Raw genomic sequence first — 22,245 nt, forward strand, 5'->3', positions numbered from 1 at the left:
ATGCGCTCGGAATTGAAGATCAGTATTAGAATGCCAGAGTCTGTTGTGGGTGCTATGACAGTGAATGAGTTCAAGGCAAGGTATGATAGATAATGTGAGAATGTCGAATAGTTGTGTGGACATGATGTTTAGGGCCTCCCTCGATGAGTCTAAGGACTCCTTGGAGTCGCCCGTAGTAATAATAATAATACTCATCATCATCACGAACCATGGGCTAACTGCCCGTTGGTGTCCGATGCCTCCTGAACTATCTTAATATATATATATATATAGTGGCACACCTTTCTGGCATTCGTATAGCGAAGGTATGTAAGTTCTTTTCACTTAAACTTTAATATCATTTAGGTCTAGCTACTCACTGATGAAACCTCAAAAAAAGGTTGAAACCGGTCTGGTTGTGACCTCTCCTCATAATGTAAAGCAGTATCTCATAGGAGCTGTGTGTTTTTACATTATGAGCAAATATCAAGAATAGTGAGGAAGCTTGCTCCACCTTTGCATCGAGTTGCCTTGGTGTGGTACTACTACGTGTCACTTACGCTTGGATTCGCCGATAGTTCGTCGGCAAGAAACGCTTAGATCGTAGTTTTCGATCTTAGAGTTTCGCATACTGGCTGAAAAACAACAAGGGATTTCTATCCCCTTAATTTATCAACTTTGCCAGAAAAAAAAAAAAAAAAAAAAAAAAAAAATAGCCGTTTGACTTTTCATCTTATCTTCTTCCACCTTTTTTTTTTTTTTTTTTTTTTTTTTTTTTGTCCAGTGCACAGTGTCGCAGTTTCTGTAAACCCATTCCACACCAGTCCTTTATGTCGTCTATCCATTCTCTGTATGGCCTACCTCTTCTGTATCCATAATACCAAATATGGATGTCTTTATCTTCTGGTCCTCACTCATTCTGCAGATGTGTCCAAATAACTGCAGCTTCCGTTGTATAATCTTCTGCATTAGATACTCCTTTAGTTGTATCTTCCGATAGAGCTCTTCATTTGTGATTTTCTGTACTCATCCTATTCTTAGAATCTTTCTGTAACAAGTTCTTTCAAATGCCAAAATTCTTTTTCTTGATTCCTTATTTATTGCCCACGTTTCTGATCCATACAGTGCAACGCTGAAGATGCATGTTTCCAGTACTCATAGTTTTGTCTGCAGGCTGATCACTTTACTTTTCCACATGTTATCCATGGCCTTCAGATTTATTCTTCCCTTTGTAATCCTGATTTCGTTATTTCTTTTTTACAATCCAAATCATGTCATTTTACGTTCCAAATATTTGAATTGTTCTACATTTTCTATATCAATTCCATCCATTTGTATATTTTGTTTCATGTTCTTCTCACCAAATACCATTGTCTTTGTTTTTTCCAAGTTCATAGCAAGTCCAAATCTCTTCCCTTCCTCATTTAACAGATTCAGTATTTTTTTTTTTTTTTTTGTAGTTCTCTTTCGTCTTCTTCAATAATAACAATGTCATCTACAAATCTCAGATTGCTAATTCTCATCCCATGTACTGATATTCCTTTTGCATCTTCTTTCATTTTATCCATTGCTCTTTCTATTATATCAACGCTATCAAAAGGTTCGATGAAAATGCTTCGTAATATTGGGTCTCCATGTCTAGTACTTCTGCTTGTTCTAAACTATTTCCCCAAATCAGTGTCGCCTGGTATACATTAAAGATTCTTCTGCCACCATTGCAGTTCATTGAACAAATACAGTCAGCCATCTATCGATTCATATGGAATTAAACAAGCTAGCTTTTCTACTCCAAACTAAGTAGTTCTCTCAAAGGACAATACATGAACCCAGGATAACGTTTTGCACCCACTTTTTTCCTCAACACCCAAAGATAGGAAATGTCACTAAACGAATCTGAATACATTTACATATCACCAGAGGTCTCTCTCTTTCCACAACCTTAAGAATGGAAAGAGCCTATGTACCGATGAATTTAACAAATTCATTGCTACATGGACTGTTGTTATTCTTAAGGTTGTATAGGAGTGGGAAGGGCATTGTGCCACATTTTCCTCTGAATATTGGCAGCGGATTTCGCAGCTCTGAGAAAGAGATCCTTCCTCCATAGAGCTGGCGAGGCGTGAGAGTATTGGGTGACATTCTTTCTCCAAGCTTTACGTAGTACTTTCCAAAATTACTCATGAACCTGGAATTTGGGAATCAGACCGAGCAGATAGATACTATGAATTTGCTTTTCAGGAGGCCATGTCTGACAGTATAACGGAGGAGGGGACTCAGATCTCCTGTGCTGATCTTTTCAATAAAAACCAGAAATGCATGGGTGAGAATTACTTTTAATGTAAACAAGATCCACAACACCCTAATACAGCAATGCAAGCAAAGCACCTCATTGGGATAATCCCGTGTCATCCTAACAAACGGCATTATATTGGTACTTACCAGATTACAACAGAGCCGCGAAACCCGCTGCCGATATTATTATTATTATTCCGGATACCTCCAAGGAGTCCGAAGGCTCATCGCGGGAGGACACCTACAACTGTCTCAACCACTACACCGAACCTCTACGACGAATCATCTCCATCAACGCCATCTACCGCCCACCTCCAACACCACCACAACTATTATTTTTTGTCTGTAAATTGCGTGTGTTCTGAAGGGCCGATTTGTCTGTATGCGGGATGAAAAACCCGAGTTTCCGGGAGAAAAAACCCCTGCTATCTCCGTATGAGATCGGCTAACTCACCTTCGATTGAAATCGTCCAGATAAAGATTCCTCCCGTCGCGACGAGAATCGAACTTAGCCCTATTCCAATCAAAGGGAGCAATGTACTGTCGTTCTTCCAACTGCGCTACGGAGGAGCTATTATATTCAGAGGTAAATGTGGCACAATGCCCTTCCCACTCCTATATTACATAAGTTTAATCCAGATTTTTCAAATAACTGTCTTTTCCGTTACACGAGCAAGAATAGTCCGGCATATCTATCTAGAATGCCTCGTCAATAGCAAATTAATACATTCGTCTCGGGAAAAGGCAGGCTTCGGCCGTCTAGGAATATCTCAATCTTCTGGAAGCACAGTTAAAAAAACCATTCGATATGTTACAATGTCTTCATCACTGCGAAATCAGTGATAAACAGTTTTTACACTCGTCACACAAGAACTGATAAAGCACAACACTTTCGCTGAGAGATGCAGTTGACCATCTGCTTGCAGCCTTCAAACAGAAAGTAAAAAGCTGTTTCGTCCATGAGAATCATCACCAGAGGGAGAACAATAATAACCTTGAGCTTTTAAAACCAACACTGGAATCAATAGAGTCAACTCTGGGATGATTAGGGTGACAACATCACAATCCACTTCTCAATCACTAGCATCAACATTACTGCATCCTCAAACAAGAGGTGAGAGAGGAGTTTCCTGCTTAGTTAATGGAACAATGTAAACAGTGATCGTATAACTGTTAATTTCATGTAATTTGTAATAGTGTATATTATTTAGTGATCAATGTGCATGTATTGTAAACTCTTTTGTTGACAGCAGAGAAATCCATTTTAAATAATGCCGGCATTATTTTAAAAAAAAATGTCGATCTTTGTAAATATGACTCTCGTTTTTAATAAAATCCACATCTATCTATATATTTTGTTAGGAGGATCCTTTAGAATGTTCTAAGACATTTTTGATTATAACCATTTTTAAAATGATAAGACCGAGGAGGATTTAGATTAGGCAGGGAATAATCTTTCTGCTGCATTATGAAAGGTGTGCCTGGAGAAAATCAACGTCCGTAGTCCATTATTGTACCTTTGATGTTATTTCGAATCAAATAATAACCCGAAAAACAGAAATAGAAATGGCGAAGACAAAACTCGAAAAAATTCCACATTCAAATCTATACTGTATATCGCCATTTGTATATCTCTATACAAATGGAGATTTATATAGAGTTAATATCTGTTCTGAGGTATAGTTATCTCCTTAATTTCAATGCTGCTAAATTTTTTCTAAAAAATTTCTTCTAGTCTTATCTTAGACAACGCCCAAACTAAAAATGAGGAAGAATCATTTTCTTCTAGACTTACATTAAACACACAAATTTCTGTACATAAAATTAAGAAATATAAACACGTTAGCAAATATTTCAGTCTGAAATTAATAGACTATCCTCAGTGGCTTTATAGGAACAGTTTTTATACGGTGGAATACAAACAATTGATCATTCAAAAGTAGAACGAGCCGCGTGATGTTACATTGCTAAGCACTAGAGAGGTAAATTTCATCAGAGTGATGAATAAATTATATTCACAATTTCATATATATATCAAACTCTCAGGGGACCCTGTAACCCCCAGAGAGCGCGTCCCCAGGGTGGCGGATAGGGGAGCCCACCATGTGTGTGTGTACATGAGCGCGTGTGTGTATATATATATATATATATATATATGGTGGGGTGGTCCGAATATACTGAATAAGGACTCGTGGACCAACAGGGCCATAAGGGGCAATCATCTTGATTGTAAGGGAAGCGGCACTCCCATGGACCCCTAGATGGATCTATCCTCTCCTTCTTCTACTTTGAGGAAGATCCACTTACTTTAATCTTTCCTATAAGGCCTTATCAGCCAACTCTTCTTACTTTATGACCCTTATGCTACCTTAAGGTAGCAGCCCTACCAGTGAACTATTCCATCGTAAGGCTAGTCCCCTGACATGGAAAACATAATCCTACTTGTAAGCTGACAGAAAAAGATAATCGGATTGAATCTATGGGAAACGACCCTGGAATGGAAAACGAAAATGGAAACGACAAAATATAATACACATTGCAAACTGGAATGTAAGAGGAATAGCATATAAAGAAATAGAATTAGACCAGTTATTAAATGAAAGAAATTTTAAAATAGCAGTAATCACTGAAACAAAAAAGAAATTAAAAGGAACTATGAGAACTGAAAATTTTAATGTGATATACAGTGGAGTCGACAGAGACCAAAAAGCACAAGCAGGAGTCATGATTTGGATTCATAACTCCCATTCAAAACATTATAAATTATGGAAAGAAAGAATAATAGAAGCTAGAATAAAAATAGATAGAGGCTATTTAACAATAATTGGTTTATATGCCCCAGAAGGAAGAGAACAGGATAATATTGATTTTTATAATCAGCTACAAAACATATATAATAAAATAAATAAAAATGATTACATAATTTTAGCAGGAGACTTAAATGCAAGAATTGGAAACACGAAAATTAATAATAATATAGGAATACATGGAGACCACACTCTAAACAGAAATGGTAAAAAATTGATTGACTTTGTAGTTTATAATAACCTAAAAATAATGAATTCCTTCTATAAACATAAAGACATACATAAATATACTTGGGCAGCAAGAGGATGGAAATCAATATTAGATTACTTCATATTAAATGAAAAGACATCAAAATTATCACTAGATGTTAGAGTTCACAGAGGATATGAAATAAGCAGTGATCACTTCCTTGTCAAAATAAAATTAAGATTACCACCTAAATGGCTACAAGTAACAAGAACAGAAAGAAAAATTGAAACATTTTTTTATAAAACTAGACTATTGAATGACACAAATGTACAATGGCTATATCATCATCATATGTATCAAGGATTTAGGCCTGTTCCGGCCTTAGAAGTCATTGTTGAATCGTTTAAGAGGTCGTCCTGGTTTTCTTTTTCCTAATGGCTTGTACTTTAAGGCTTGTTTTGGTAATCTTTCTGTTTTCATTCTTTGAACGTGTTCCATCCATTTATGTTTATATTTTTTAATTTCATAATTAAAAAATATAAACATTAATTATTTCGTTTCTTTTGTGATCAAATAGGGTATACTTTGCAGTTTTTCTCATAAACTTCATTTCTGCTGTTATTAATCTTTGTTTGTCTTTTTGTTTTATTGTCCAGATTTCGCTTCCATACATTAAGACCGGTAGGGCTAATGTATTGTATACTTTTAGCCTGGTTTGTTTTTGAATTAGGTTTGTTTTAAATATAGAGTTAATTACACCTGTTATTTTTAAATATTTTGCAATTTTTATGTTTATATCTTTTTCATTTTCATAAGTGATCATACATCCTAGGTAGTTAAATGAATTCACCTGTTCTAAGATCTTGTTATCTAATACTATTTTAGTTCTTGCTGGATCTTGTCCTTGTTTGAAAAGTTTGGTAAAAAAATAAGTTAAACATATTTTTTTGGTAAAAATCACCTTTATTTCTACGTAGTCTCCGTTGAGATCTACACATTTTGTCCAACGAGGTTCCAATTTTTTCATCCCATCAAAAAAATAGAATTTGTTAAATTGTGCAAAATAGTCATTGACAACCTTGATGACATCCTCGTTCGAAGAAACTTTTTTCCCACCGAACCAAATTTTTAAGTTTGGGAACAAGAAGACACGTGGTCAAGTCTGGAAAACACGGTGAATGTGGAACCAATTTGAATCTCAATTCGTGCAATTTTGCCATTGCGACGGCCGATGGGTGGGATGATGCATTGTCTTCATGAAAGAGCACCTGATTGTGTGCTTTTTCAACAACCTCCAGAATATCTTGCCATCTTCTTGATATTTATTTTTCTATGTTATTACCAAAGTCTTCCCATGACTTTTGTTTAGCTAGTTTTACATAGTGTTTAGCTTTCTTACATTTGTCTCTGTATTCTCTAAGAGCACAAGCTGACTTGTTTGCCAGGAACTTTTGATATGCTTTCTTCTTTTCCTTCACTGCCTCTTTAATTTCCTGTGTCCACCATGGAGTTCTGATTTTTCTCTCCTTGCAGACAACCTCACCACATGTCTCTCTGGCTGAATCAATCAATGTTTTCTTCAGGATTTGCCACTGAATCTCCAAGGTTTGGTTCCTGCTCTCAATATTATTTTTATTTTTTCTTCAATAATGTTTGCATATGATAGTCCAGTTCACATCTGAGAGCTGCTCAACTTTAATTTGCTTTAAAACTTTCTTACATGTTCCTCTTTTTAATATAAAATTCAATTTTATCCTGTTCGAGACTAAATGGTGATCACTTCCAATTTCGAATCCTCTGTACACTCTAGTGTCCTGCACCAGTGAGAAAACATCACTCTCAACAATAACATAGTGAATGAGAATTTTCTTATTCCTTGCCTCCTCTCTCCATGTGAATTTGCGCACATTTTTATGTCGGAACATAGTGTTATAATAACCAGACTGGTTATTATAACACTATGTTCTTGAGCAGAAATCCAACAGGTATTTGCCATTATTATTAGCTTTGATCTTTTCTCCAAATTTTCCCCAAATATTTTTGTATGTCTGATAATCGTTTCCTACTCTGCTATTTAGATCCCCAACAAGGAACAACTTTTCCTTTTTCATTGTGTCAGCTGCTTTCTCTAGAGCTTTAATTTCTTTCTCTAATGCTCAAATATGGAGGTATAAAATTTTACAGTGGCTGCAGTGCATAATTCAGAAGACCTGGTCAGAGGATCGAAAACAGAGAATGGCCAGATGACTGGAACAGAATTTGCATAGTTTCCATATTTTAAAAAGTGAATGCGAGAATTATAGAGGTATTTCTCTACTGAGTATTCCTGGTAAGATGTATGCAAGTATACCTGAGAAACAGCTAAGAAAAATTGTGGAAGGGAAGGTTGATAAAGAACAAGCTGGATCAGGCTAAATAGAGGTTGTCAGGATCAGATTTTTATTTTAACACAAATTATTAATATAATTATTATTACATAATACCTTCAAGAAGTCCAAAGACTCATTGAGGGAGGGCACCTACTCAACAGCTCTCCGTCCCCACCAGCTATAGTGAACTGCAACTACCATCATCATCTTTTACTCACCACCACACTAGTATTTTCACAGACAATCACAAACATCTATGCCCATGGCAGGATTCGAACCCACAGCCTTTTGACTGGAGAGTGGATATGCTAACCACACTGCCAATCAGGCCAGCAAATATTTGAGAAATCTTGGGAACAAAACAAGGATTTGTATTAATGTTTTCTTGATCTGGAAAAGGCATATGCGAAGGTGCCAAGAGGAAAGCTCTTCAAAATGATACAGTTATATGGTAAATGGGACAATGTATCAAGCAATTCATAGTTTCTATTTAAGCTGTATGTCAGCAGTTAGAATTAAAGGAGGTACAGGAAGATGGTATGATGTTAAATCAGGTGTGTGTGCAACAAGGGTGTACATAATCTCCACTGATAATCTGATATCAAATTGGTAATTAATCTTAGGTCTTTACTTTATGCAAATGATGTTATACTTCTTAATAAATCCAGCAGAAGTCTGCAAGATTCCCTGACTACATCAAATAACTGTTGTAATAAATTTGGTATGAAAACCAGCAATAAAAAGACAATGAAAATAGGCAGAAACATTGAAAACTTCAACTGTATCCTGAGTAGTATACTAGAGAACAAGTAAAACATTTCAATTATTTAGGCACAATTTTTAGTGATGATGGCGAACTGAATATGGAAATCAACAACAGAATTAGTAAAGCTGGTATGGTAGGAAGTCAGCTGAATAAATTTATATGGAATAAGAAAGAAATTAGTCAAAATGCTAAATTAGCTACATAAAAGATAGTGTTCAAATCAATTTTAACTTATGGATCTGAGAGTTGGGTTAGAAATAAAACACTTGATCAAAGACTGGAGACCTCTGATATGAGAGTTCCGAGAAAGATTAGTGGAGTCAACAGACGAATGAATGAATGACAGTATCACATTAAAAATGAGGATAGTAGGAAAGAAACTGCCATTGTTAGCATTCAGGAATGTGTTAATAGAGCCATTTCTCAGGTGGTATGGTTACTTAAATAGAATAGGAGAGTAAAGATCAGCAAAACAAACACATCAGGAATCTGATGATGATACTATTTGGTATACTTAGAGAACCACAACTTGGAAGGCAATCATGATAGCAAGTCTCACTTTAGAAATTTATTCAAATTTATTCCTAATGGTAACTGTGGTCCAAGTGAACTAGTGAAGCAGTTACGATTCTATACTTAGAGGTACAGCTGATTAAGAGATGATTCACGGTGCTGAGAAAATGATGATTATGATCTGATATTCTGTGTAATAGATGAAGAATTTTATTAGATCATCACTAATAGTAAATACTCTTGATATGTGAAGGAGGGACAGTTGGAATTATGGTCCCAAAAAAGTATGCCAGAGTCTGAATATTTAGAGTATAGAAAATTAAAATCAATTAACAATGTTTATAATGTTCCTGACAAATCTCGGAAATGTTACGATTAAGCTATTCTTACCAATCAATTTATGCAGACTACAAATACAAAGCACGAAATCAAGTAAAATCACAAGTTTCTGATTTTGTTAGGTAACATGAATACAAAGTAAACAATGTAAGATATGAAAAAATTCTGGAAAATTTCATGCTAAATAAATTTCATAATGAATAAAGTGAGAAATGGATTTTACAAAGAAAATGATTTAATACTGCTAATACATGGTTCATAAACTATCCAAGATGAATATTCACATGGAAAGTCTTGATGACATGACAAAGAATCAAATCAAGTTATGGTGGTGATTAAAAACAGGTAAATATATATTTTAAGAGATTAACAAAAAATATCAGCAAACTCTCAAGCCAAAATTGGAATGAAAAGAAGACCTTGGATAATACAATAATAATAAATTCTTCACCGAAATGCAGTGGAAGAATATAAAAGAAAAAAAGAAAAGTAAATTTAGTGGTAATCTAAGCAAATAAGGAAATTAAACACAGAAATGGCTGAAAAATGCTAATGAGGCAAAGGAAATGTGGTTGCATGACAAAATGAAAAAAAAAAAAAAAATGAAGGCTTACACAGGCAAGATTTTGCACAATACAATACAATTAGGGAATTCACAGGAAAGCAAAGAACCAAATAACTAATATGTATAAAGAATGAAAATGAAGAGCTACCTAAAGAATCAGATATCCTGAAAGGTTGGGAGAAATATATGAAAGATATTTAAGAAACCAAGAAGACCTAAAAAAACTAATGAGAATGAAATAGCCAGCACTTCAACTTTAAGTATGAAAAAACACTAAAAAGTCAGTGAAAAATTAAGTACCAGATCTAAATTTAGTTACAAATAAATGATAACAATTTTAGGATATAAACATATCATCAGTTAAAGCCAAATTTTTAATTTAATATATGGTTATGATATCTTATTTAAAACTGTGGGAAAACTTGAAAATCATCCTAACACCAAAAATGCCAAATTCACTGTTACACACATAACAGAACACTTTGCTTAATGAACAATACTTGGAAATTATTGAAATCTGATGAAGTTGCAATATTAAACTCAGAATAATATGCAAAAGTTCAACTCTTATACAGAAAAAGACATGTTTCACAGATTGAAAAAGCAAAAACTGTGTTTCTTAAGATGGGCTGGCACAGCAGACAATGCAGCCAGATAGGATTAACTGCCCTATTAGTCAGTCATAATTAGGTTTCTAACAAGCCAAGTTACTTGGCCTTAAACTTAACATGAAAGAAAAGATGAAGAGATGACTTAAAACCAAGAGCTGTGATAAATTTGTGCAAAACCCATAAAAGAAAAACAATCATAGTCACGGATAAAGGGATGGATAAAAATCTAAACATAATTGTAAAAGGCCATCTTACAGAATGATTTTGATAGATTTATATATCTTCTTGTTCCTACTGTTCTACAGACTAAATCAAGCCTTGGCCTCTTGGATTAGTTGCCTGAAACCCTGTTGTCCAGAACCTTACTTATACAGATTTATATATCTGGGAAATGTAATTACTTGTACTAGAAAACATGTACAAAATTAAAAAGAATAATGCAAAAAGCCAGAACAACCTTTTTGAAACAGACATTACTTACAGAAAAGTTGATGTAAATACAGGAATAAGACTTATTTGATATGTCTATTAATAATTTGATATGTCTATTAACAAGAAAATCAACATTCAGTTGATTTTCTATGATAATGAAGATCTGAGTGATTGTCATAATTTGGAGAAAGGCAATAAAGAAACCATAAAAAAAATGTGGTAAGGAAGTTTTGAGCTAGAACAAAGTATAAATAGAGGATTCAAGGTGAAATAATTTTAATACAAAATATTATAACTGACAAATGCATATATATCACTTTTCTTAAATAAGGAATCCTGAAGAATGTACTCTGGATAGTTGAGGAGACCAGTTGAAGTTCTGTAGGAAATAAGAAATACAGTTTTGATTCATGTACATTGTGAGGATGAAGAATACTGTAGAGGAGATTTATGTGGAAGTTTGGATACATTTTGTATCCAAACATTTTGTGTTTTTTGTATACATTTTGTTGTATTTTTGGGACCTGCAGTTTTGTGTGTGTATGTGTGTGTGTGTGTGTGTGAGTGAGTGAGTGAGAGAGAGAGAGAGAGAGAGAGAGAGAGAGAGAGAGAGAGAGAGAGAAAGAGAGAGAGAGAGAGAGATCTGTGGTATTTTTCTGAACCACAGTACATTGTAATTTTAATGGTGAGTCACATTTGGAAACTTACAGAACAGGCAAATACTGTGGTCAGACTTTGAACATGGTTCCTATAGAGAGAATGCAACAGTACCCAACATACTGCAATACTCAGACTCCACCTGAGCATGATTACTTACTGAGTAGCAGAAAGATTATTCAACAAATGGTTGGAAATCCTTATAATATGTTAGCATCAGACTTGATCCTGGGTACTATCTAGTATGTAGCCTACAGAACTGTTTCGCTGTACTCTCGAATGTGGTGTTTAGTTAATCACAGTATGTTGAGAATGCCAACATTATCCACACTGCATGTGTGACAAGAGGGCGAATAGAAATCAAACACCTTAATCTGAGATGAGGTAAATAACTGAAATGTTTAACTCATTATATAAACCATATATTGAGTTAAATCATTAGTATGCCTGTAATTCAGTTTTTGTCATGTGTGCTGCAACATTTCCAGAGTAACTGTAATCGTTGCATGATCTCTCATTTGTTTTTTAATTCTTCCTTCCAGTGAAATCACTATTGATGTGTACACTTTGACAAGATTACACTAAATTCCTTTCCAAAACAATCACCTATTCAAGAAATTGATATACACAGAAGTTCATGGCATTGTGCAAAATTATGTTTCTTAACATTACCAGCTTTTTTTAAAAAATTTATTAAAGCAATACATGATCGACTTATGTCAGGTGGATTTTCCTGATATTATTATCACCCCAAGACCCCATGGAGTGAAAGACTCATCTAGGAGGTCCTTTTATCATGCAGCTCATCACACCACGCCTTAAACACGTTCAAATTCTCTGCAGACACTACACTCTCAGGCAAGGAATTCTAATCATTCACAGCTCTGCATGAAAAAAACCTGCTTCTCACTCGCCTGCTCACACCTTCTTTATACAACTTCCAGTGATGACCTCTGGTTCTCCCCTGATCTCCCACTGCTTTCTGTAGAACCTCTCCAACATTGATCCTATAACAATCCCTTACTAACTTGTAGGTCTCTATCACATCTCCCCTCTTCCTCCTATCCACTAGACTCTGTAAATTGCATCTTCTCAATCTTTCCTCATACTATACTCGACATTCCAGAAGTCAGAAACTACCTTAGTTAGTTGCCTCTGGACCCTTTCCAACATCTCTTTATCCTTTTGAAAACCAGGTCACCAAATCAGTAGTCCATGTGGTCTAATCAAAGCCTTATACAATGGAACAAGAATCTCCCTACTTCTACAAATCAGTGTCCTCCACATCATTCCCAGAAGTCTTTGTGCTGTCTTCACAATTTTGGCAATGTGTTCCCTAAATTTCAGATCCTCATCCACTATCACCTCAAAATCTCTTATTTCCTCTGCCTGCAACAATATATTCCCATCAAGCATAAATTATACATCCAATCTTTGTTTTCCAAATTTTAAAACCTTACATTTTGTAACATTGAACTCACATCCCCATTCCTTTGACCATGCACTCAATTTATTCAAGTCTTCTTGTAAGGCCACAACATCTTCTCTACTCTTCATGGTTTGTCACAACTTTGCATCATCTGCAAACAACTGAATATCTCCATCCAAATCTTCACAATATCATTAATATACAAGTTAAACAGTAATGGCCCTAAAACAGACTCCCGAGGAACACCACTAGTGGCATTCCTTTTCGTCTAAATTCACAACACACACGTGCACGCACGCGCACACACACACACACACACATTATTGATTCAAATTTTGCATACCTTAAAACACAAAGTTTAGTATATTAATCATATAAGCATACTGTAGAGACTGAACTATACAAATATTATTCAAGAAAAAAACAAGAACCAAACCTTGTGGATTCATCCAAAATCTGAAAATGCATTAATTCAGATTGGGAGGTAGGGAATAAAGTTGTGTGCAATGATTAAAATCAGCACTTGTGGTGGATTCAAGAAGTTAAAGGGAAAATCCTGGAAGAAATAAAATTATACTTAAAGTATTGAGTAGGTAAGCTTAGAGAGTAAAAACAGTAAAAAATCTAAAGTATGCATAAAAGTAACTAAACCTTAAGTTACGAGAACAATTTAGCAAGAATGTAGAAGATGAATATATGGAGATACAAAATATTCTGAAGCTGTTGAAAAAAAAGTTAGAAATGGAAGAAAGAAAGAGTAATGTAAAAGCAATCAGAGACGATAAAAGCAATGTGACAACTAAAGATAAAGATATTACAGACATGGTGGGAGTAAGAAGTGATGAAACAGTGTTAGAAATTATTCAAAGAAATGTAATCAGGAGTACATATCAACACATGAGGTAGAAAAAATTATCAGAAAACTGGAATAAGGAAAGGCAACAATGGAGTATGTAAATTATATTCAACTAGAAATAATCAAATATTATTATTATTATTGTTAAGACTTCCACGGAGTCAAGAACTCATCAAGAGAGGCCACACATCTGCCATACCAGCTGTCATACATTCCCTTAAACTCGTTCACACTAGATGCACTCACTTCTTCAATAGGCAAACTGTTCCACTTAATCACAGCTCTGTGAAAGAAAAATCTACCTCTCACTCCTTTCTTAAACTGCACACAAACTTAACTTCCATGGATGACCCACTTGTCCTCTTCCCACCTTACAAATAAGATAATACCCCACCTTATGAAGCTTTGCATTATGACAACCTTCCTCATATGATGCTTTTCAATTATGACCAATACCTATTTACACGATGCTATTGTAAATCAATCAACACATAGGTTCAATGGAATTCATTTGTTGCTTATTGTATCTCTCTGTGCTTTGGTGTTTCACTGTGAATTATAGACTGTTTATAATTATATTTTATAGTTGCTAATAATGGCAGATATAATTCAAAATAAGAGCACTGCTGCTTCCAGTGAAAAGAAGAAGATATTGAACCCTAGTACATTAGATAGTAAGATTAAAATAATTACATTTAGTGATAATGGTATATGAAACTTTGAGATAGGCCACAGGCTAAACTTAAACTGAACTTGGACTAGTGTTGTTACAGTTGTTAAAAAATAATGATAAAGTTCTAAGTGTGCTACACTGATTAATACTACAGTCATCTGTAAACACGACAATCTTATTGCCGAAACGGAAAAACTTTTAATGGTGTAGACTGATGACCAAACTGGTTGGAGTGTTCCCTTAAGCCAAGCTATTCAAAATAAATTTTATGTTTGTGAAAATTATTCTGAATTTTTTGTTTGAGTATCTGATGTAACCAAATGCTTTATTTACATTAGTTACACAACAAGTGGTAAAAAAAATATAGTGACTGGTATAAGACAAAATTTGCAATATGACGATGGTCTGGAACCTAAAGCGTCATATGACTGGTGTATGCCTGAAATTAAATTTTTCATTATATGGAAGGTGGGGTGAAAAAGATATCAAACTTCCTACAACACCCTCTTAGAAGTTTATAGACTTCTGTCATACCACCCCTCTTTCTCCTGATTACCAACTTCTGCAGTCCACATACTCTCAATCTATCTTTTGCAATCTACATTCCATAATTCCAATATCATCTTCGTAACTCTTTTCAGCCTTTCCACAGCTTCTTTATCCAATCAGTACCCAGAGGAACAAATCTGCATACAACAGTTCAGAGTAGTTCAGTAGTCATATCAAGTCCTTGTAAAGAGGCAAAATGATTTTCATATCCTTATGCATCAATATTCGTTTCAACTCAATATACTCATGTATATTGAGTTGTATTTGAAGTTTTTGCTATATGACCTTCTTTGAGCTTCAGTTTCCCATTCACCATAATTACAAGATCTCTAGCTTCATTATTTTCTCCAAGCATAATGCCAAAAATCTAATATACCATGGGATATCTAATCATACTAAGTGATTATTGTACACCTACTAACACTGAATTGACAACCATTATCGTTTGCCACACTTCCAGCCTATTCAAATCATCCTGTAAATGCTGTATGTCAGTAGCATCCCTCATTGCTATGGCTATCTTTGCAAAATCAGTAAACAAATGAACATCTCCGGTTAGGACTTCATCCTATGTCACCATTACAGCCACTCTGGACTTGCTGACCATGCTTTGGACACCCACCACATGATACGCTGGAAGAAGGCCACTCTAGTACACTGCTGCAAATATAAATATAAGAGGATATTCTCTGAATCTGTCTCAGCCCTGAATAACTTTCCAAACCTCAACAAATATTGGTACATGAGACTGCCCCAACTTTGGGGCAGTCTCATGTACCCATGTACCCATTGCAAAGATAGCCATAGCAATGAGGGATGCTACTGACATACAGCATTTACAGGATGATTTGAATAGGCTGGAAGTGTGGCAAACGATAATCAATAAGTATTGATTAACATTATCATAATTAATATTTTATCATATGTTATTTCCTGAAAAATAATAGTTAAAAGGACATTGTAAAGAAGCAATATATAGTGAATATCTACTATACGATATGGGTACACTAATAATATTAGTCTTTGGTCTGATAAAACTCACTTGAAGAATACTGGGTTATCATTACCTTGATAGATGACACAGTAATTAATTTAATGGATCTCTTGCAATGTTTTTAAAACAGCTTTAATGTTACACTCAGCATTTACACCATTATATCATATTCATTATATAGTAGAGTATAATGGCAGATAATAAGTAAAAACTACAGTATAATGACTGGACACATACTTCGATTGGTATCAGAAAATTATAAAAAATAAGAAATAAAAATAATATATTATTAATATTGCATGACACATCAAAAGATTTAGTGTGGGAAGGCACCCCATGTCATCTATGGTTCATTAATAATATTTTTGTCTGTAAACTGCATGAGTTCTCTGGCTCATTTGTCTGTATGTAGCATGAAAAAACCTGCTGCTTCCATATGCAGTCAGCTAATTCCCCTTCCATTGAAAAAAATCCATATAAGATTACTCAGGTCAATTCTCATCAGACTGCCCATAATTATTCTTCCAACTGCAATATGGAAGTGCAAATAAGTAAAGAGGAAAAGAAGAAAATCCTAAAACTTCCTCTTCAAACAGAACACTAGGCTCATTTTAGTTAACTTAATATTACAGTATACAGCAAGCTGTACAATAATCTATAAGAACTTTAGGCTCACCTTGGAATGTGTGATTCCACTGATTGATCATATTGTATAGAACTCCAAACTCACCATATAATTAATGCAAGTACTAGGACTCCAGAATTACTACTAGATGTATACCTTATTTACAGGAGACCCTAGATCGACCATGAAAAATCATTCATGCTTTTGAAAACAAACACTCTCTTCTTTATAGTCAAAAAAGAACCATAAAAACAAGTAGGATGATACATTTATCTCAAGTGTAGCTTATTCTGAACTATTTTTGATATCCGAAGTTGAAATTTATTAATGTCTTCAATATTTGATTAAACTTTTTTTTAATTGCTACTTTTTTAAAAATCAGGCTAAGTATGTGTTGATTCACTCTTGATCCCACTACGAGGGAAGGCTGGAAAGTTCTGATAAACATCTAGAACAAAAATGATATTAAAGCAACTGATATAACCACATGAAAGAATATCTCTTAATCAAATTTTAAAATTTGATTAAACTCCATGTTTAATCAAATTGTAATAAAAATTTCTTCTTTTTCTTTTAGGATACATAAAATTAATTAATTTTTGTTATAGGTGTTTATCAGAATTCCCCCCCCCCCCTATATATGCCAGCCTAATATGTTATTGTACTGCATAATGTAGTACAATTTGTTCACAAGATCGACTGAGTTTCCTGATTACGGGTCTTAGGCAATTTAATGCAGCTGACTTGACATTCCTCTGCCGCATCATAAAACTACAATACAAAGGTCAAAATACTGAGTAAAACATCCATTCATTAAGGTGCTGGCTGTGAATGTGGAGAATGATGTATAAGTTCAGGTCTGTCCAGTGTTTTATGTCATTCACATAATTGTCCTTTTACCTCTGCTTCTTCTTCTTCTTTCCTGTAGTTTTCATGTGATAACATTTTATTTTCCTTTTTTAAATCTCATTCACTAAACTTTTTAGTTTACTGCTTCAAGTTCTTGTCTCCTTGTAACTTTTTGATCCAGGTAATCTGCTTCATTCTTCTTTGTATACAAATCCCCAGAGCAGTCATTTTTTCCACTGATGTTTCAACAGTTCATTTTTCTGAGAAATACATTCAGAACAGACAAGTTAGTCTTATATTTACATTAACTTCTGTTATTTTTGTTTCATGATAATATTTTTATTTTTTGTTCAATTTTCCATCACAAGTGATTACATTTACCAGATGTATGTGTGTGTGTGTGCTTTCACTGGGAGAGCAGTGAATGAAAGGAAAGGTTTGCCGGTGTCAGCTGTGAGTGCTTTGTTTGTTTTGAAGTGGAAACATTGGCAGATAAATTAGAGGTTCTTAAGATATTGCAGAATCTGAATATAAATCAAATGTGGGATTAGATGGGATATCAATACAGGTTTAGGGAAAATATGCAAGGGAACTGGCAATGCATATGACTAGGCTCTTTAATTTAAGTCTCAGCTCTGGTAGAGTTACAAGAGAGTGGAAAGAGGGCAAAATTTTTCCTTTGCATATGAGAGATTCTAAGATTACAGTAGCAAATTATAGACCAATCAGTATCTCAGGCATGGTGGTAAAAGTACTAGAAAAATTGGTAAAAAAGAAAATTCAGGAATGGGTAGATAAAAATATTATTATTATTACACCCTCCATGGAGTCGACAGACTCATCGTGGGCGGATCATTCAACATATTTATCATATAGAATCTTAAAATCCTTAACACCCCTTGCATTAACAACACATTCTGGTAATGTATGCCATTCACTGACAATTCTCCATGTAAAAAAATCTACTCCTCCCACCCTTCTTCACCACACTTTTGAATAACTTCCAGGAATGACCTCTGGTTCTTCTCCTCTCACCTTCTACTCTTTTTATAATCCCCTCTGGATTAATATGATAAAATCCTCTCACTAACTTAAACGTCTCTATCATATTACCTCTCTTCCTCCTATTCACCAAACTCTGCAATCCACATTTCTTCAACCTCTCTCCATAGCCAGCATTCCAAAGTCCTGATATCGTCTTAGTCACTCGCCTCTGGACCCTCTCCAATGTCTTCACATCTCATTGAAAACCAGGTGACCAGATCTGCACACAATAGTCCAAGTGTGATATGACCAGTGCCTTATATAGTGGCACAACCACTTCCATATCTTTGCATGTTAGAGTACTTCTTATCATAGTAGCACCATGATGCGTAACCTTTGCAACACTAGCTATATGTCCTTTAAACTTCAGTCTACTGTCAACCATCACTCCCAAATCTCTAATCTCATCCACTTCCTGCAGCAGCAGCATCGATATAGTACACAGCCTTATATTTCTGCACTCCAAAATGCAACACCTTGCACTTATTGATATTAATACTACAACCCCACTCTTTTGTCCAAGTAAAAAGTCTATTCAAATCTTCCTGAAGGGATTTAGCATCAGCAGTGTTACTTATAATTCTTCCCAACTTTTCATCATCAGCAAATAACTGAAGATCCCCAGTCAGTCCACATGATATATGGTTTACAAACAAGTTAAACAGTAGGGGCCCAAGAACAGAACCTTGGGGAATGCCACTGGTTACCCTTCTTTTTTGAGACACTGCTCCATCATACTCAACCTGCTTGGTATTGTTCAGAGAGCCAATCTCTGATCCATCTAACTTATATGCTATCTTCCCATCCTCTGCAGCTTGTACACCAACTTATCATGTGGTAATCTAACAAATGCTTTTGCAAAATCTAAGAATATCACTGTATACGATTCTCCCTTATCTAACATACTAGTCACCTTATCATAAAATGCAAGTAAATTACTAAAACAGGACCTACCCTTTACAAATCCATGCTGACCATCATAAAGAATGCTATCAATCCAATTCTGTATTCTATTCCTTACCAATCTCTCCAACACCTTGACCACAACTGCAGTTATACAGACTGGCCTATAGTTAGAGACTTCTGTCTTAGAACTATGCTTGTGGAGTGGTACTATTCTGCCTTCTTTCCACTCCTTAGGAACCTTACCAACTGCAAGACTTTCATTAAATAACCAGGGCATAACCAACTGTGGTGCACATTGCTTAAGAATACATGGTGATATGTCATCCATTCCCACAGCCTTATTCACATCTAACCCAACCAATCTGATACACCTCTGCTTTCACTTCCAATTCTCCTAATATTTGCCTCTCTTTTACATATTGTACTGAATCGTTTATACCAGTATGATATTATGCTGAAAAAATGCTCATTCAATAATTCCACTATATCTTTTGCAGCTGTTATTCTGCTGCCAGGACCACCACCACCACCAGTGATAATCTGCCATAATTATTCTTTTGTCTTGCTTGCCATGTAGCAGAAAAAATCCCTGAAGCTAACCTTGGCCTGACCAGCTAATCTCCTCTCATTCTGCACCTTTTCTTTCTTTACCATGCTTGTCACCTTTCTAGCCTGCACTTTATACTCTTCATGGATCTGATCACCACCACCAACTGTCTTGTACCTTCTCCATAACATTTTCTTTTCCAGCACAGCTTGCTTGATTTTGTTGTTCATTCATTTCACTTGCACTCTACTTACTCACTTAACCCTCAGTATGCAGTCATACACTGCTTTTGTCAGATGCCTTGTGAGTTTCCATACATTGTCAACATCTTTTCTGCTCAGCTCATCTACCCAACCTGATAATACAATACTGTATAAGGGACAACATGGATTTGTGAAGGGTAGGTCATGTGTTAGTAATTTTTTATAACAGAGTGACAGCTGAGTTATTATTATTATTACCCAAGACCTCATGGAGTCAAAGACTAATCTAGGAGGTCCCTATATAATACACACAGCTCATCATACCATTCTTTAAACACACTCATATTCTCTGCAGACACCACACTCTCAGGCAAGGCATTCCAATCATTCACAACTCTGCATGAAAAAAACCTGCTTCTCACTCCCCTACTCATACCCTCTTTATACAGTTTCCAGGGATGACCTCTGGTTCTCCTCTGATCTCCCACTATTTTCTGTAGAACCTCTCCAACATTAATCCTATAACAATCCCTTACTAACTTGTAGGTCTCTATCACATCTCCCCTCTTCCTCCTATCCACTAGACTCTGTAAATTGCATCTTCTCAATCTTTCTTCATACTATACTCGACATTCCAGAAGTCAGAAACTACCTTAGTTAGTTGCCTCTGGACCCTTTCCAACATCTCTTTATCCTTTTGAAAACCAGGTCACCAAATCAGTAGTCCATGTGGTCTAATCAAAGCCTTATACAATGGAACAAGAATCTCCCTACTTCTACAAATCAGTGTCCTCCACATCATTCCCAGAAGTCTTTGTGCTGTCTTCACAATTTTGGCAATGTGTTCCCTAAATTTCAGATCCTCATCCACTATCACCTCAAAATCTCTTATTTCCTCTGCCTGCAACAATATATTCCCATCAAGCATAAATTATACATCCAATCTTTGTTTTCCAAATTTTAAAACCTTACATTTTGTAACATTGAACTCACATCCCCATTCCTTTGACCATGCACTCAATTTATTCAAGTCTTCTTGTAAGGCCACAACATCTTCTCTACTCTTCATGGTTTGTCACAACTTTGCATCATCTGCAAACAACTGAATATCTCCATCCAAATCTTCACAATATCATTAATATACAAGTTAAACAGCAATGGTCCTAAAACAGACCACCGAGGCACACCATTAGTAACTTTCCTTTTCCTGGATATCGCTCCCCCATACACAACTTGTTGATACCTATCAGATAGCCAGTCTCCAATCCAAGGCACCAATCTAATATCCAACCCAATCCACTCTAGTTTGACTATCAACTTATCATGTGGTAATCTATCAAAAGCCTTTGCGAAATCCAAGTATATTACTGTGTATCCTTCTCCTCTGTCCATGGAAGTAGTCACCTTATTGTAATAAGTAAGCAGATTACTAAAACATGACCGCCCTTTAGTAAATCCATGCTGTCCATGAAAGATAATACAATTGTTGTCAACCCAATTCTGGATCCTAGTTCTCACAAGCTTCTCCAACAACTTAACTACAATACCTGACATGCAGATAGTCCTATAGTTTCATGCTTGAGTTCTATCACCTCCTTTATTAAGTGGCACAATCTTGCCCTCCTTCCACTCCTTAGGAACTTGACCCAGTTTAAGACTCGTATTAAAAAAAAAAAATATGTCAAGGCCGGCATCAACTCCTTGTCACATTCCTTCAGAATACGTGGTGATATATTATCAAGTCCCACAACCTTATTTACATCTAGTTTGCTCAACTCCCCATACACCTACCTCTTGTTCACTTACAGTCAGTCTCTCTCTTCCCCATTATCAACTGCTCTCAATCTCCTCATGAAGTTACATTCACAAGATTGAAAGACCTTTATGAACTGCTCATTAAGTATCTCCACCACACTTCTGCAACAGCTGTCTTTATACGATTTTTTCTCCAATCAATGTCATCCTTCCATAATCATTCTTTCTTTTGCTGGCTACATATCAAAAGAACTCCTAAGGATTCTTTTTTGGCTTCATTAACTAACTGCTGTTC

At 35.3% G+C, this 22,245-nt stretch overlaps 1 protein-coding gene across 6 annotated transcripts in view; it reads right to left on the bottom strand.

Moving 5' to 3' along the window:
• Window positions 1-22,245, bottom strand: part of BckdhB (Branched chain keto acid dehydrogenase E1 subunit beta) — a 459,582-nt gene that overhangs the window by 258,798 nt on the left and 178,539 nt on the right. The window contains exon 9 of one of the 6 annotated variants that reach the window (XM_090396328.1): window positions 13,395-13,505. The exons of 4 other annotated variants lie outside the window; for them this stretch is intronic. In XM_090396328.1, the coding sequence (XP_090252454.1) occupies window positions 13,422-13,505 (84 nt within the window). In that variant the 3' untranslated portion in view covers window positions 13,395-13,421. Of the gene's footprint in view, window positions 1-13,394; window positions 13,506-16,522; window positions 16,550-22,245 lie in introns of those variants that run through there. One more of the 6 variants, XM_090396331.1, reaches the window with a different exon arrangement.

This window comes from Typopeltis vanoorti, chromosome 8, assembly GCF_054136105.1.
Source record: "Typopeltis vanoorti isolate ZY-2024b chromosome 8, IOZ_Tvanoo_1.0, whole genome shotgun sequence".
Taxonomy (NCBI): Eukaryota; Metazoa; Arthropoda; class Arachnida; order Uropygi; family Thelyphonidae; genus Typopeltis; species Typopeltis vanoorti.